Below are 19,222 nucleotides of genomic sequence, written 5' to 3'. Positions count from 1 at the left end.
GCGACTACATTTTAATATTCTTCCGATGTACGTGAGATTTCCGTGCGTTTTTTTTTCAAAGTAAAAAAAAGTAACTTTAGTAACAATATAAAAAATATGACTGCTGCCACCACTGTATATATATATATATATATATATATATATATATATATATATATATATATATATATATATATATATATAAAATGTAGATGCTATCACCAAAGTATTAATAAGTAACTGTTATAAACACAGTATCACAAAGTAACAAGTAGTACCACAATGCAGAAAAGTAACTATCGTTGCTAGGCAAAAAAAAAAAGTAACTGCAATTACTACAGTTAAAAACTAACACTACAATATCAAAAAGTAATCGTTATCAAAAAGTACGAAAAGTAGCTATCATCCCAGTATATAAAAGTAATTGTAATCACCACAGTATATAAAAGTAGCTGTAATTACCAGAGTAGAAAAAAACCCTATTATCACCACAATAAAGGAATCGTTGTCATCAAAGTATATAAAAAGTAATTGCCATTAAACTATATAAAAAACGGTAACTCCAATCACCTATGTATAAAACAAGAGCTGTCGTCACCACAGAATGAAGAGAAAAATAATTACTATCACCAAAGGATTACAAAAAAAAAGTAAATATATCTGAAGTATATAGAGGCAGTGAGTTCTGAAATGGTACATTACCTGAAAAATGAGATGATGTGTTGACAAAATCGTGTTCTTGTTTACAGTCAAACATATTGGGGTCAATAGAGAATCATTTCCAGGCAATATTTAATGTCTCTCGGTCAGCCACAGTATTCAGCTAGATTCCATGTCAATTTTTAAGAATCTAAACTCCAGTGTCAAGGAACACGTAAACTATACATCACACATCGTGTGTGTAATCATACATCATACACCCACCCACTAACAAACACACGATACACCAAGACATACACCTCTAGTATATATATACACAAAGGATATTCCGTACTAATTATACAAATTTATATACATGACATTTTGTCATACCTGGTCCACTGTTGTGGTGTTGTGAAGCCGTTTTAAACCCGTCTCGCTTCCAAGTTTAATATATTGATTGTGTAGGATTTAGGGCAATGACAGTCATCTATAGGTTGAATATCGCAAATTGTGGAATGAGGTAGGGAGAAATGTAACTAATTTTTGCCTAAAGAATGATCCAACATGAGGAAAAAAATATTGTCTGCTTTTCTTTTTTTTTTTTTTTTTTAGCTAAAGAATAATGAAACAAGGGGAAATTCAATCGTAAAATCATTTTTGCCACACGAATTATTGACCGATTTGATTATGTGGGGTTTGTATAGCATTAGAATCCAGTGGTTAATGAGTTTTTTTTTTTTTTTAAGAGTGAAAAAGACATCTGAAAACTTAAAGCTATTTACAAAACGTTTTCTGACTTCCCTAAAAAGGTATCTAAAAACTTTAAAACCATTTACGAAAAGTTTTGTGACTTTCTTTTAAAAGGTACCTAAAAACTTGAAAATATTTATATCAAATTATCTACGAAAGATAAAATTGTGGAAAGTTATAATCGAACACACACACACACACACACACACACACACACACACACACACACACACCCATTTCCAACCACAAAAACGACACATACAATTCCATGAATTTAAGTACACATAAAAAACAATGAAAGTACACATACATGCAAAATCATGTACATACAAATAACAAATCAAAAAAACATACACAAAACGCACATGAATACACACACACACACACACAAACCTAGACGAGTAGATGCACACAAAACCACAAGAGCAAACACATACAAAACCGTAAAAACCAACCACACTCATACGCACGCAACCTTTGAAAAAAAGAACCCCCCCCCACCCCAATGGAACGTTCTCAGACGTAAAGTTTACGTCTGTGCGCCCTCCTAAAAAGTACCTCCCATCGTTACATGGTTGGCTTACGAACGACGTCGTTTTAAGGACACCGTACATCAACGCAATTCTTCACACGATGTTGTGGTAATAAATTCAACACTGTGTTATGCCAGCCGTATGAGCCTCACTTCCTGACTCTCTTTCTCTCTGTCTTCCATATGAACTCCAGGCTGCCTCATTCACTTCTCTTGCTCTTAAGTCTCGTCCTTCCTCCTCGTCCTTCTCCTCCTCGTCCTTGTCTTCCGTCCGAGTCTCTCTTCTTCTCCAGGAGGAGGCGGAAGGGGGAGAGTTTCCTTGTTTTCTTGGCAATAAGGAGAGACACTTGCGTCTTCAACTTTCAACCTCAAGTTAATGTGGCGGTGTCCACGGTGGCGCTATGTGTGTCACCCCCCATAGCCCTTCTATGAGGTGATGGTGACCACTATGGGGCACAACCCAGTCCTCTCTCTCTCTCTCACACGCGTACACATACACACACACACGTCCCTTCATCTTCCCATCACTTTGGCCCCCTCTTTCTTTTCATTATCGATCTGCTTTCCTGGTGGTGGTGTGGTGGTGTGGCAGCAGCAGCAGAGCCAGCCAACTTGGCTGCTGGCGTCGGACCCCCTAAGTCGGCCCACAAAGACTACAGACATTATCAGACAATAGAGGCCAAGGGGCTCCATCGGCTCTTTGCCTCCTTTTGGAACCGCTTAACGACAGGGCCTTTGGAAATGGCTTGAGAAGGACCACACGCCAACCCAGCTCTTAGCTCCTATTTCACAAGGGACGCCCTCTCGTCTTGTTGCTTTAAGAAACTTCGTAAGACTACTTTATCATACGCTTGATGATTCGTTCATCATTCATTCCTGTTCATATACTAACAGTACTAAGGTTTTTTATATACTTATGCCAATATATATGACCCTCCCGTATATATATATATATATATATATATATATATATATATATATATATATATATATATATATATATATATATATATATATTCCTATGATTCCACGGGGAAAATGAAACACGATAAGTTCCCAAGCGCACTTTCGTGTATTAATCACATCATTAGGGGAGACACAAGAGAGAAATATAAGTCAGTTGATATATATATATATATATATATATATATATATATATATATATATATATATATATATATATATATATATATATATATGGAGTCTCGAGTGTTACAAGATTTTGTTATATAATATTTCTGTGATTATCTACATTTTGAATAATAATTTATCAACCTTTTGAAATGTGACGGGTTGAATTTGAGAAATATATTATCTCTACAGATACCTTCAGTCACATTTGCAATAGAGTCGCTTCGAATTACGACCTTATACCTTGACAGCGAATTTCTCAACATATCGACGAACTTGGCAAAAAGCAAACAAACAAACAGGCTGAAACGTTAAAGGTCTAAGTTTAATGTGACATTCCTATCATCGAAGCACTAAGGGTGGGATGGCGTGCCGAAGCTATGGAAATCCCGACCATAAATCAAGTGGTGACGTAACAGACAGGTGTCGGGGGGGTTTCATAATGCTATCACGGCTTCATATGGACTCTGGAAATCAATGTGACTTTCTAACACTAGCTAGAAATAGCCCACCAAATTATACACGTCCTAGGAAAGGAATTTTTTGACGACGTATTACACTGAAAAATGAATGTTCATATCCCCCCCCCCCCCTCTTTACGATGAACAACCCACTAAGTGTTCAAAGTAAAGGCATCGTCTTCATGAACAAACATCAACACGTTCAAAGCGTAGTCATCATTTCACCATGAACAAACATGGACGCCTTCAAAGCGCTACCATTATGAGCGAAAAGAGCTGGAAACTCAATGCCAGGTCGATCGTCATATACAATTGGACAGAGAGAATTGTTACTATAAACAAAGTGTTGGACATTCAGTGACGTAGTTGTCACAAACAATTGGACATTCGAAGTAGTTAGCAGAAACAGCTAGACATTCGAAGTAGTTTGCAGAAACAGCTAGACATTCGAAGTAGTTAGCAGAAACAGCTAGACATTCGAAGTAGTTAGCAGAAACAGCTAGACATTCGAAGTAGTTAGCAGAAACAGCTAGACATTCGAAGTACTTAGTAGAAACAGCTAGACATTCGAAGTAGTTAGCAGAAACAGCTAGACATTCGAAGTAGTTAGCAGAAACAGCTAGACATTCGAAGTAGTTAGCAGAAACAGCTAGACATTCGAAGTAGTTTGCAGAAACAACTAGACATTCGAAGTAGCTAGCAGAAACAGCTAGACATTCGAAGTAGTTAGCAGAAACAGCTAGACACTTGCAAGCAAACGACAGCTGCGCGCTGAGGGAGATGGAATCTACTGACGCATCCAATTACCATGAGCTGCTGGAACCTCAAATATCTTTACTTAAAACCATAGAATGAAGTCTATGTCAAGACCTATCTTCTTCACACATATATGAAACCCCTGACCTACCCTCTGTACACATCTGTGGCTCTCTTTACCCCTGACCTACCCTTCTATACACATCTGTGGCACTCTTCACCCCTGACCTACCCTTCTATACACATCTGTGGCACTCTTCACCCCTGACCTACCCCTCTATACACATCTTTGGCACTCTTCACCCCTGACCTACCCTTCTATACACATCTGTGGCACTCTTTACCCCTGACCTACCCTTCTATACACATCTGTGGCACTCTTCACCCCTGACCTACCCTTCTATACACATCTGTGGCACTCTTTACCCCTGACCTACCCAATGTACACATCTGTGGCACGCTCTGTGCCTCGCGTGACACTGGTGGCACCCGACCTTGGCACCATGTGTACAAGCCGTCTTTTAGTTCGCTAGTATCCATTGATTTATCGCAACATTACTGTATCTACGTTGGCATTAACGTTTTTCCCAAGGCGTGGGCGATAAGTATGCATTCTTGGAGAGGAGGTAGGAAGTTAAGAGAGAATAAGGAAGACGAGAAGAGGAAGAGGAAGAGAAGAGGAAGAGAGGAAGAGAAGAATGAGGAAGGATTGCGAAAGGGGTCAAGACGCAGCAGCAATAAACGTAGGAGGGATCGTATGCAAATTTGACCCCTAGTAACGTACAGATGTACGGATTATTGGAATTATCAAGTCTAGGTCCAGTAATCATTCATTCATGGATTAGGGATTAATCGCGGCATCATGTGTAAAATCCATTCTTTGGGTTTAATCATATTTATCGCCAACACGAACTGCATCCGGGAAAGACAAGAGAGAATACAAGAGAAGATATCTTTTCATATACTAGGTTTTGTTTACAGGAAAACAGTATTCTTTAAGATCTCGAAGAAAAAAAAGAATGTTGATAGTCTATTCTATCATCTTTATTAATTATTAATTCCATTCTCGTATCACTCGCAAATAAACTCATTCGACATGAGAGAAATTGTGAACGCAAGAAAGCTGTCTGTAATTGTGAACGCAAGAAAGCTGTCTGTTATTGTGAACGCAAGAAAACTGTCTGTAATTGTGAACGCAAGAAAGCTGTCTGTTGTTGTGAACGCAAGAAAACTGTCTGTAATTGTGAACGCAAGAAAGCTGTCTGTAATTGTGAACGCAAGAAAACTGTCTGTAATTGTGAACGCAAGAAAACTGTATGTAAACATATAGGCGACAGATGAACACATTGTCTCGCCTGATTAAGATATATATTAATCACTTAAGTCTCAAGAGATGAGCGATGATTAGTTGCTAATCACCTAATAGTGTTGTTAAACAATGTTATACAAACATTATAACAGTAAGCTTCCTACTGGTAATCATAGATCAATTCTTCCATCATACAATTTTCTTACCGAAGGAAGGGACTCCATTGCCAGTTCAGTGTGGGTGTATTACTGACATACATTTTCGTATTTCCTACAAAATAGAAGGAAATAGTGACCGAAAACGAAATGCATTGATTACTGACAAAACTGTGATATATATATATATATATATATATATATATATATATATATATATATATATATATATATATATATATATATATATTCCTATGAGTCCACGGGGAAAATGAAACACGAAAAGTTCCCAAGTGCACTTTCGTGTAATAATCACATCATCAGGGGAGACACAAGAGAGAAATATAACAGTCAGTTGATATACATCGAAGAGACGAAGCAAGGACGCCATTTGGTAAACATGTGATTGTCCAAAACAATATTCGTAAAGCGAAGTTCAATCCATCAATAACTGGATTTTAAGGTACCAAATCCTTTCATTTGATTGGAAAGGAAGAATGTACGTCCCTGGCCCATAGAATCAATGATGAGAAATCTAATAGATTTCATTACACAACCCCTGGACCCCTGTTATGAGGACATCGAAATTTCCAGCGCGGCACTCCAACCAGAAGCAGGGAAACGGAGGACGACCATACACCACCACCGCAAGATGACTTTTCAATCGAGGTGTGACCACAAGCAGGTGGAGTCCGGTAGCACCAAATGCAATAGTCTATCCTCCACAATCTATTGTTATACTACTCTATCATAACCACGGTACCCTACTGCTATATTCTATCCTCCAGACCCGGCTATTCTAGATTCCCCGGTCGCTTAATGAAGTTTTATTAACTTCAGCGCACTCTACGTCTTCTCTCTGCCTCGTAATATAAATTCCCAGGTCAGAGATAAGCTCCCAGAACGAGGTTCGTTGGATATGATGTGGTTGGCTTTTACGCTGGACGCTCATTTATCTGCACTTGTGATTCTAACACACTGCGGTATCTTCAACACATCGCCACAGGCGCTAGGCTGGGTTAAGGGGAGGACCCCAGTCTATCGCCTCCCTCACACACACACACACAAACGCTACTCAAAAGTGTTTGAACTTTCAGTCATTTCAGGTCTTTAAGGTGAAGGGATGTTTGACCTTTCAGTCATTTCAGGTCTTTAAGGTGAAGGGATGTTTGAACTTTCAGTCATTTCAGGTCTTTAAGGTGAAGGGATGTTACTTTCAGATTTGCTTCTGTTGTTTTTTGATGTTGGAAACGTTACTTTTTGATTCACTTCAGATTTTAGATGAGAACAGACATTACCCCTCATATTTCCTTCTGGTTTTCGATTTGAAAAAAAAAAACAGTACTTACATATCTAATTCTGGTTTTGAAAGAGAGAAAAAAAACCAGGATTATCTTTTTTTCCAGGAAAAAAACCAGGATTATCTTTTTTTCCAGAAAAAAAAGCAGGATTATCTTTTTTCCAGACTATATACTCAGCAGTTCTTTATTCAGTAAATAAAGATATCTTTGTGTCATGAATATCATTAACTATCGTCTTTTGATGCAGACAACTTTTAACCCTTTGAGCATAACGGTACGGCCCTTAAGCACGATGGTACGGCCCTTGAGCACGACGGTACGGTCCTTGAGCACGACGTACGGCCCTTGAACACGACGGTACGGCCCTTGATCAAGACGGTACGGTCCTTGAGCACGACGGTACGGTCCTTGAGTACGACGGTACGGTCCTTGAGCACGACGGTACGATCCTTGAGCACGACGGTACGGCCCTTGAGCACGACAGTACGGTCCTTGAGCACAACGTTACGGCCCTTGAGCACCACGGTACGACCCTTAAAGCACGGCGGTACGACCTTTGAGTATGATGACTTGACCTTTAAGAGTTAATTGAAAAGCTAAGTAATCACGTAGAAGGATCGTACCGTCGTGCTCAAGGATCGTAACATCGTGCTCAAGGGTCGTAAAGTCGTGCTGAACGACCGTAAAGTCGTGCTCAAGGGTCGTAAAGTCGTGCTCAACGACCGCAAAAGTCGTGCTCAAGGGTCATACCATCGTATTCGGTAGGCTAACTGCTCTGCCGCCATTCAGCTAGGAACAGTGCGATAACAAGTCTCTTATTGCGAAAGAGATCGAGAAAAAGGACTGAACGCGAGTCTGAAAGTCTGGACCTTCTGGCTCTGCGAGTCCACACAGTGTTCAAGTAAAGTACCAAGACTTGAAGATTAATAGCATTCATGTCTATGTCCGTTGGTTGGGTATTGGGGCTTAGCACCTAACGACTACCAGGGGTGTTAAACGTCGTCAGAGTCAAAACTTCAACCACCAGTCGAAGAATCTTGAAACAACACCTTCAGGTGTTTAAGATGATGCTGAGACGTTACGCGATCTCACTACACATAAGGCCCTTTGCTAAGACCATAAACACTTCATATATGGCCCTTGCTAAGACCTTATATATACTCAACTGCATATAAGACCCTTGGTAAGACCATATATACTCAACTGCATATAAGACCCTTGCTAAGACCATATATATACTCTTAACTGCACATAAGACCCTTGCTAAGACCATGCAGAATCTAACTGTATATAAATATAGCCCTTGTTAAGACAACCTAACTACATATGAGGCCCTTGTTAAGACCCATACACAATCTGACTGCATATATGGCCCTTGACACATTTATCCCCTAAATATAGCCCTTGTTAAGACAACCTAACTACATACGAGGCCCTTGTTAAGACTCATACACAATCTGACTGCATATATGGCCCTTGACACATATATCCCCTATATGGGCGCCTTATACGGTCGCATTTGTTTACGTTGCGAGTACAACGAGGTCTGAAAATGATGGTCTTCTGTATGTAAGGCAGCGAAAGAACGAAAGGACTTCATAAAGTATCCTGTGTTCCTGAGTCAACACAACGCGGTACTTTAAAAACGATTAGGCTAGTAAATCAGCAAAAGGTTGACCTTAAAATCTGTTTTGTTTTGGGGCAAAAGTCAACAAACCTTGGTACTTTAAAAGCTATTAGGACAGTAAGTCTACAGGAGGTGGAGCTCCGAAAACTGTTTGGCCGTGGGTTCGAATCAGCAAAACGCTGAGGTTTAAGACCATTACGGCTAGAAATTAGTAAGACGTTGGGGCTTATATATATATATATATATATATATATATATATATATATATATATAAAGGCCAGGTTGTCGTGGGGTTGGTGTTGTGCCCACAACACAAAGACAAACTCGACGTAACTCGTTTTCAAACGCGCAAGTTCTACACGCGTAATTCTTATCATTTTTTCTTGTTCTCTGTTCTTCAAAGACTCGACTGTACGACGGTGAGGATTCACGTTCGTTCATATCGCCTTCCCGAACGACAACAGCAGCTCGACGCCTGGCGTGACGGAGTAACGGGGACTCACACGATGGTGATTCGAAGCTTCACGGTGAAGTGTTTCGCGGTTTCGAGAGATTGCGACTGGTAGGTACCGAAGCGTCACATCCATTACGGGCACTTCCATGTCTCTCCGCAGTTAGCAGACTGGCGAAAATAAGCCCTGAAACGTAGCTGAAGAGCCGGGGGGGTAATTTGGGACGATCGCCATAATCTAATATGACGGAAATCAACTAAAATGATCTTATTAGGAACTCTTAGTGATGTAATTAACTTGGTGTCTTTCCCTGTGTCACCTCAGTGCAAATACTGATCTGTAGAGAAGATATATGTATGTACAGTAGCGGACTTAAGTCGTGGGACGTGTGTGTGTGTGTGTGTGTGGGAGACCAACCCAACCCTCTCTTTCGACAGGTGGAGAGACAGAGTCTAGGACACGCTTGTTGGAGACCTTCCTCTCTGTCTCGTTAGGCAAGAGAGAAAGAAAGACAGGGTGTGGCTTGGACGGGCGAGTGTATACGGGAAATTTAAGGGTTCCAGGCGTGTGTGAGGACCGTCTGTCTACGACTATACATGAGTATCTGTGCACATAAATATGTGTGACCGCTTTTATAAACACGAAGGGGATTGTTTACGAAGGGTCGAATAAGGTTGCCTGTACACGTGAGGGTAACGTGGCTTAGGGCATAATAATCTCTTAACTGAAAGTAAATAGAACAATATCTTATGTATCTATTAACACAGTACCTTTCCCTAAAACATAGCACTCAAAAATTAGTTTTCTAAATTAGCTTTGTGTGTTCATAAATCAGTCTACAACTGATTTATAAGTTCATAAATCAATTTACGATTGAACTTAATTCAAAAATCAATTAGATTTAGCATTTCTCAAAGCCATAATTCACCCTGGACACATAGTTAGCTCTGGATGAAATTTTTAAATCGCCTTTAACCCCTACCCCACGAAAAATAATATCACCAAGGCTGCAGTTGCAGAACAAGACAACATCTCCTCTAATTCGTCAGACTAGAATGTGAATCAAAACTTAAGAATATCTGACTATAATCACATTGTGGATTCTCTGCTGATCTGACGAAGGATGTGTTCAGTCCACGTTTAACCTTTAAAAATAAAGTAAGTTATACACATCAAAAGGTCAGTGTAGGAGCATCGATACGTATTTAAGTTAAAGTCTATGACTTTAATTTCTATGTAAGCTGTGAGTAAGGCTTAATAAGATACACTAACTATGCAAAACCAGCGAGTCTGATTATGAAAACGGTACTTAAACTTCACCAATATTGGACTTCACAACCTGGCCTTCAGATCAGCAATGATTTCAGAAAACACAGAAACATTATAAAACAAATTCAACAGATCTGAAAATCACTTACAGTAACACACAACAACAACAACAACAAAGGCTTCGACACAAACAACTATGCAAATTAAGAAGTGACCAATTAAGAAGAGGATTCCCTAGACTACAGACACAAAACTTATCAAGAACTCCATTTACTTTAGAGTCCATAAAGTGAAGATTTGTTAACTGAATATATTGCCAATATAGCGAAGGAACAGGTGGAGCCAGATGAAGAATATTTGGAATGCAAGAATCATGCACACACATACACACACACACACACAGCATGAATGGAAGGCATCAGACACATACAGCATGAAAGGAAAGCATAACTCAGCATTCTTTTGAAGGAAAACCTCGAATATGAATATAAGGATGATATAATTTTCAATGTGAGTGATGATGAAAATATGTTTGGGCTGAGCCACATACTAAGGTTTTGACCTAATCTTTGGGTATGGGTAAGACTCTAATACAGACTAAACATCTTGGTATGGGTAAGGTATGGAATAAGGTGAGATGAGTGTGGGTAAAAGGTCAGAGTTCAGTGCAAGGTCTTGACCTGACTTGTTAATGTGAATGACGGGGTGGAAGAAGGTTATGACTTCGTCTATGGGTTGTGGATCAAAGTCAAGTACCAATAGTGGAAGAGTGGAGATATGGGCCATGAATTCAGGTGGATGTGGGCAAGTACTGGATCATGACCTGAGCTATAGATGTATATGGATGAGAGTAGCATTGGATGATGACCAGAACTTTGGATTTAAATGGACATGGGTAACACTGGATGATGACATGCAACACTACGTGATAACCTGACCTATGGGTGTCGATGAACAGGTGCAGCACTGGGAGATGACCTGAACTAAGGGTATTTAGATGGACATATGTAGCAATGGATGATGACCTGACCTATGAGTTTAGATGGACATGTGTAGTGATGGATGATGACCTGACCTGTGGGTTTAGATGAACGTGTAGCGATGGAAGATGACCTGACCTATGAATTTAGATGGACATGTGTAGCGATGGAAGATGACCTGACCTATGAGTTTAGATGGAAATGTGTAGCGAAGGAAGATGACCTGACCTGTGGGTTTAGATGGACAAGTGTAGCGAAGGAAGATGACCTGACCTATGTGTATTTAGATGGAGGTGCTGAGCATTGGGTGACGACCCTGAGCCATGGGCCGGTATAGGGTATGAGCCAAGGATAAGCTAACCTAACCTGTGGATGGGGGTGAGCCATGTGAAGCTGGTGGTGGCCGTTGTAAGGGCTCCCACCATCAGGCGATCCTGGGGAGTCGTATCCATACTCAGTCCTCAGGAGGTTCTCGCTCTGCATCTTGCCTTTGAGACAGGTGATGTAGCGGTTGCAGAAGTCCTTGCACAGTTCCTGCACCTTCTCCAGCTCCAGGAGGTGGATACGGAGCACCTGGATTGCCTTGATCATCTGCAAATATCAACAGTGTCTCTTAGGCAGAAGAAAGGACTTGAGGAGTTCGAGATGGGTTTTATTTTTTTGGGCCTCGATCTCGTGGATGTTATGTCTCGTAGAGAAAAGGGGTTGGGTTGGGGGGGTGTCTATAAGGTCTCGACAGCGTATATGTAAAGTCTCGTAGACAAAGAGGTTTTCTACAAGGCCTCGATCTCGTAAATGTAAAGTCTCTTAAGAGAAAGGGGATTTACAACACCTTGACATTTACATTTACAAGGTGCTGTATTTGGGAGATTTACAAATGACTCAGGATTAAGGCGATTTACAAGTTCCTCATTATTTACAAGTAAATATACTGAGAGGATTTACACACACACACACACACGTTTACCTGTAAACATCAGAAGTGCCAATTAAGACCGAAGGATCATATAATCTTGATTTACAGGTTAATGTATTAAGAGGATTTACAGGAGGATTTACGACTTAGGATTTACGAGTTCTTTCGTAAGAAAAGATCAAAATATACGTATCACAATTAGAACAACAGGAAAATGACTAAATCTATGACCATAAGTACTACAGGAATCTTATCACATTAATTACATAAAATTATCACTAATTCTATACTTATGTTTTCTCATTAATACAATACGAAACTTGATGCATTGACAAAGGTATTATGGATGTACAACATCGTAAAATACAGATTACACTTCCCATTATAAATTACCTTTTAATATTATCAAGAACATTCAACACGAACCGAAAAAGTAATCATATAATAATCAAATTACATTAATGGGTTTATGACTCTCTCTCTTTCTCTCACACACACACTCTCTCTCTCTCTCTCTCTCTCTCTCTCTCTCTCTCTCTCTCTCTCTCTCTCTCTCTCATCTTTCTTCCCTCATTCTCATTAACCTTGCCTCAGTCTCTGTGTCTCACTTGCCTCTTCCTACCCGCCAGTGGCATGGCATTCATCCCCGACTCCCTCTCTACCGCACCTTGGCAGAACCATCGCCTCATAAAATGTCCTTACCATGAACCACAAACAAACGAAACAAAGACAACATTTCCAGGAAAGGTTCTTTTATTTTTTTTCCTTTTTTTTTGGATGAGGTTCAAATGGCGACCCGTACACTGGACTCTGGAAAGAAGAGATGGCTAGGCAAATTATGGCCTTCTGCTGGAAAGCAGCGAGGCCCATCTAAGGGCTGAGGAGGGAGGGCAGACCCTTAGGGAATGGGCCGGGTGTGCTACCGTTAAGGGTCAGGGACAAAGGCCAATGTCAAAGGGTTGTGGTGCTCAAAGGCTCTACCCTTGTTTTGGAGAGTCGTACCGTCGTGCTCAAGGGCTGTACCGTTGTGCTCAAAGGTTGAACCGCTGTGCTGAAAGGTCGTACCGTTGTGCTCAAAGGTCGAACCGCTGAGTTCAAAGGTCGAACCGCTGAGCTCAAAGGTCGAACCGCTGTGCTCAAAGGTCGTGCCGTCGTGCTCAAGGACTGTACCGCTGTACTCAAAGGTCGTACCGTCGCGCTCAAGGGTTGTACCGTTCTACTAAAGAATTATACCGTCGTGCTCAAAGATCGCTCTGTCGTGCGCCAGGAACGTACCGTCGTGCTCAAGGATTGTACCGTCGTGCTTATGGAACGTACCGTCGTATACCCAACCACTGTACCATCGTGGTTAAGGACTGCACCGTTTGCAGTCCAGTGGTCGTACAGAAGGGAGGGTCAATACATCACCTCGTCTCATCCAATGACACAAGGAGTCCACCAACCACCTCATTACACCGAGCGAACACACGGGAGATGAGGCAGTGTGACTTAGCATGAACTACGACACAGAACAAGCGCAGGATGTAGCAAAATAACCAGACTTGAACACGGCTGTGATGTCTCTCTGTGTGTGCCAGCTTGAGTGACGAACACACCTTCTGTATCCACTCTCTCGAAAATAACAGCTTGATGCGTTCGTAATTCATCCTAAGTAAGGGTAAAGTGTCGGGGGAATCTTGTGGGAGAAGCAGGAGAACAGGAAGTCAAGCGGGTCTAATGTCTAGATAAAATACAATGGCTTAGAAAACAACCTTGGCGGACATCCTGAGAATACTTTCAAATTATGAGCTAATCGCAGGGTAAGCCATTCATATTACATGGGGACATTGCTGGTAAATCTTGTATAAAAGACTGGTATATCAAAAGTATATCCCATGTAAATCACCAGTAAAAGACGGGGAAATTGGTATATTTCCTGTAAATCATGGATGAAAGGAAGAAGAAATCTCCAGTGAATGAGAGAGTGGGAAGGGTAAAGTGGGGGAACCCCAGGACAAAGTGATCATATGAAGTATATGTAATTCGGAGACGACAGGATCATATATGAACAGGAAGCTTATATACCTTGGCAGACGCGGTCACATATGAGAGAGGAAGTTTATGTATTTCGAACAAGGGAGTGTCACATGTGAACAGGAAAGTTATATATATATATATATATATATATATATATATATATATATATATATATATATATATATACTACTCTAGATCCATGCAAAGTCTCTGACATGGTCATATTTAAATACTTTCTTAATGCTTCGAAGGAACACTGAAAGTAAAATGACATATGATGGTACAATGAGATATATTCAAAGTAGAAAATGTACTTCAAAGTAGAATCGTCCATATAGGATTTGAACTTGAGAAACTAGTACGGTTTTGAGGTCAAACAGAGGTCACATGTGAGTACGAAACATTGCAAAGGTCACAAGGAAGTACTTGTGTGTGTGTGTGTGTGTGTGTGACAATAAAGACAGCATCGCAAACGCCAGAGATGTAACTAGCGAATGTACAGGTGTAGATGTGATGAGCTGGGGGCCTAAAACGGCGGATCTCTGTCGCTGTGGTTAGCGCAATCGACTTGCAATCGTGAGATCCCGGGTTCGAAGTTATGGCGGAGGGAAAAATTTAAGGTTTACTGAAGCCTGTTGTCTCGAACGCATCTTGCTGGAAGAATATACTCCACTGTAAGCAGAATATACTCCACTGTAAGCAAGCAGATGATACCCCACTGTAATCGCATGTGTGTGTGTGTGTGTGTGTGTGTGTGTGTGTGTGTGTGTGTGATCGAGCGAGGGTGTACCGTGCATGAGAGAGGGGGGACTGCATGACAAGTCCATATTGCAGCGCATGAGTAGCACCTCATACCAGACCACCAGCGGGAAGGGTGCATGCGAGAAGCATGACGAACCACAATCGCGAATCGCATGAGAGAGAGAGAGAGAGAGAGAGAGAGAGAGAGAGAGAGAGAGAGAGAGAGAGAGAGAGAGAGAGGTAGGGGGGGGGGGGGGGGGAAATCGCATGACTCTTCGCCACTGGTGGACCGCGTGCGTTCAAAGTCCATGACGTACACTGCAGTCGCTATGAGTGCATGAGTGATGATGGGGCGATAGATCGCCTCGGCTGAGTGCATGCGTCAGGTCGCACACGACTGTGTTGGCTGAGGTCGTCCTTGCACAAAGGTGTTTGTGTGTGTGTGTGTGTGTGTGTGTGTGTGTGTGCGTGTATGAACGCGCTGCACGGGGACACGTGCACGGTGGCGTCACACGGTCTTAAAATCTAAGGAACGCGTGTCGTAGGTCTCTCCGTCGTAGACGGTGAGGTCACTACGAGGACGCAATGCCACTGTCGTATCTCCCTGAGGATGATGGTACGACCCAAAGGTCAGGTCAAAAGGCCAGGTCAATAGGAGTGAGAGTCGTACCCTCGTGATCAAAGGTAACTCCGTCGTACTCAAAAAGGATCGTACCGTCGTACTCAAAAAGGATCGTATCGTCGTACTCATAAAGGATCGTTCCGTCGTACTAAAAAAGAATCGTGCCGTCGTACTCAAACAATCGTACCGTCGTACTCAAAAAGGATCGTTCCGTCGTACTCAAAAAGGATCGCTCCGTCGCACTCCAACGATCGTACCGTTGTGATCAAAGGATCGTACCGTTCTGCTCAAAACGGATCGTACAGTTGTACTCTAAGGATCGTAACGTCATACTCAATCGTACCGCTGTACTCAAAAAGAATCGTACCGTCGTACTCAAAAAGAATCGTGCCGTCGTACTCAAACAATCGTACCGTCGTACTCAAACAATCGTACCGTCGTACTCAAAAAGCATCGTGCCGTCGTACTCAAAAAAAAATTCGTACCGTTGTACTTAAAGGATCGCACCGCTATATCCAAACGATCGTACCGTCGTACCCCAGTGCTCGAGGCAGTTAACAGCCACATTCGCTACGTTGGTCGAGTTGTGAAAAAAAGCGACTTTCGCTAGATCACACATTACTGTCCGTACGTTCGCGTCGCATTCCTTCTTTACGACACCCAGGGTGACGTCGGGCTCCGTAACGGAGAGGGGAGAGGACGGACGTACGCACTGGACCGTACGACGGTAAATGATCTTGCGATGACTACAGCAAAGATAGCGGCTACGTACACACTGCGCATGCGCTCCGTGCGTACATTCCGTCATATTTGTACGATGGAGTACAGGTGGTCACGTGAGAGATGGACGTATGTATATGAACGTATATGTTTATACTGGAAGTATATACATATGAATGAACGTGTATAGATGTACATATGTATAGTGGAAGAATAAATATATACCGATGTGTGTGTGTGTGTGTATGTGTGTGTGTGTACACTGAAAGTATATATATATATATATATATATATATATATATATATATATATATATATATAATTTTTTTTCATACTATTCGCCATTTCCCGCGATAGCGAGGTAGCGTTATATATATACCTAATAAAACTATGCTTAATTCACCGCGTAATTATCGTACTGTCTCGTAGAGCTGAAGAGATACGCTAAGTACTCTGCTGTTCGTTATACAATAGATCACAGGTCATAAACGAAAACTCGTAACGAAGTCAGGTTTTAATGAAATCTCAAAAGGGATAGACAGGGACCTATGGAGAAAAGTGGAAAATCACAGAGTTTCGAAAGAAGTGGAAAAAAATATCTGCCTTTCAAAACGAGTCACTTTAAGCTGTTACGAGAGACACGAAAAGGCACAGTGCTAAAGATGAGAGGTGTAATGAAAGAAACATACATCACAACCACCGGTCGGTAATTACGAGTCTGGCTGTTTAACCGTCTCCTGGGGAGTCTTAATAACCACATGGGTAGTTGACGACCGCTACCATGGCAGTTTGCACACCATCATAGTCCGCTAACAGCTTCAGCAACGCCATCTTGTGAAGTTAATTAGCGAGGGCGTAGCTACGGCGGTACAACGAAGTGTATTAATACGGAACACAGGTGTATTAGAAGTATACAACACAGCGAAATACATGCGCACGCGAGTTTGCACTGAGTATAGCTCACAAGGGCGCTGAGAAACGACCAACCTAAGAGGAAATGAGAGCTGAGAAACGACTGGGAGACTGAGCATAGCTTAAGATACAACGACTGAGGAAAACGAGCCCTGGGAAACGATCACAGAGGGGCTGAGCGCTGAGAAAACGACGACCAAGAGGAACTGAGCGCTGAGAAAAGAGGAAAAAAAACTTTTAAGATGTCCTGGGCGATCAGAAAAACGACCCGGCACGACAGACTGAGAAATACGACCCTCTCACGACGCCCTGAGAAGAACGACCCCTACTACCACCACCACGCCCTAAGCACTGAGGACGACCGGGTACGTCACACACACACACACACAGCTGCGTTGAGAGATACACTGAGGTACAATGGCGGGAGAAGTGGGTGGCGCTCGGTTGAAGAAGGAGAGACAACACAATGCCATGACTCTCAGAAGAAGAGGGTCCTAGCGGATACAGTGCGCTGGGAATATTCTCAGGGGATGGGTGGGGGTTTGGGGGGCCTCTCCCCCCCCGCCATTCCCTGTTTAATTCCAGGCAATTCCAACACGACCCACCTTAAGTTACGGGCCGCCTCTCTCTCTCTCTCTCTCTCTCTCTCTCTCTCTCTCTCTCTCTCTCTCTCTCTCCGGGCAAGGGCTTCTCTCAGCGTTACCATGGGGAGAAGAAGGGGGGGGGGGGAGAAATACCTTACCCGCTCATGACAGCAGAAAACGGGGGGAGTAACACGGTACCAAATTACTGTTACGATGTAGTGGCAGCGTTACCGATCCACTTGTAACAGACCGGCCAGGCATTAAGCAACACTATGTAACTTTATCTCAATAATAATGACAATAATAATGATGATAATGATAGTAATAATGATAATGATAACTGATGGAATACTGAATTAACTGTAGCCAAAGACTGAAAAAAATATAAAGAGGATATACTGCCAATGTATATATATATATATATATATATATATATATATATATATATATATATATATATATATATATGAAGTCGGACGATTAAACAGGGTAGTATTTACATAATACCGGAATGGCAGTAAATGCACATATAATACTACCTATCTATCTATCTATTTATATATCAGTTTATATAGATCCTGAGATTCCTTCAAACGCTCGTTTCCAAATCTTTATGAACATATTTGATAAGACTGGCACAGATAATGGTTCTCTCTCTCTCTCTCTCTCTCTCTCTCTCTCTCTCTCTCTCTCTCTCTCTCTCTCTCTCTCTCTCTCGTTTCAAACGCCAGAACGTTGATTTATTCAAATATATGACGCAAAAGGAACGCATACATTCTATATACGCTCGTATAAAAAGCTCTCCTACAGCTGTATTATATACAATCGAGAAGGTCTACAGGCCTTGGAGATACGAGCGTATATGTTCTCCTTCCACCATACGCTTCTCCTACTAAGGCATCTAAAACGCATCAGCTCTTAAGAAAGCGCTCAGAAGTTTCGTCTGCCCTTCAAAGACGTCTTCTAGCATCATCGCTCGCTCGCTCGCTTACCCAAACCTTTCCCGTAATTATAAAATATTGATCTGCAAACTCCTCGTTCGCTTGTTACTCGTGAAACGGCAACAACAAGGCGGGGGGGCGGCGCAAACATAATTCGTACCTGGCTGCCCCCATTAGCATACTGCTATTCATACAACTCAACATAAATATTAGCCGGGATATATCCCAGGGTTGGCGCGCCCAGACACACACACACACTACTAGTCCCATGTCGGCTGGGGCTTTCGCCCACCGTCCCCAAAACCCACCCCATGCTACCCACGGGGTAACAAAAGTCCCACTTCTATTTAGCCCCCATGACTGCTCTACAAGGGGTTAAAATAAAGGACTAAATGGATTACTCTGTTTATCCGTTGAAGGGGGAGA

The 19,222-nt window shown here is 41.8% G+C and overlaps 1 protein-coding gene across 7 annotated transcripts in view; it reads right to left on the bottom strand.

Moving 5' to 3' along the window:
- Positions 1 to 19,222, bottom strand: part of LOC139757403 (homeobox protein PKNOX1-like) — a 546,893-nt gene that overhangs the window by 51,253 nt on the left and 476,418 nt on the right. For all 7 annotated transcript variants that reach the window (XM_071677848.1, XM_071677851.1, XM_071677846.1 and 4 more), the window contains one exon: positions 11,711 to 11,935. In XM_071677848.1, coding sequence (XP_071533949.1) covers positions 11,711 to 11,935 — 225 coding nt within the window. The remainder of the gene's footprint in view (positions 1 to 11,710; positions 11,936 to 19,222) is intronic.

This window comes from Panulirus ornatus, chromosome 26 (assembly GCF_036320965.1).
Source record: "Panulirus ornatus isolate Po-2019 chromosome 26, ASM3632096v1, whole genome shotgun sequence".
NCBI classification, from domain to species: domain Eukaryota; kingdom Metazoa; phylum Arthropoda; class Malacostraca; order Decapoda; family Palinuridae; genus Panulirus; species Panulirus ornatus.
The sequence above is the reverse complement of the archived record's forward strand: the minus strand, read 5'-3'. Positions and strand labels throughout refer to the sequence as shown.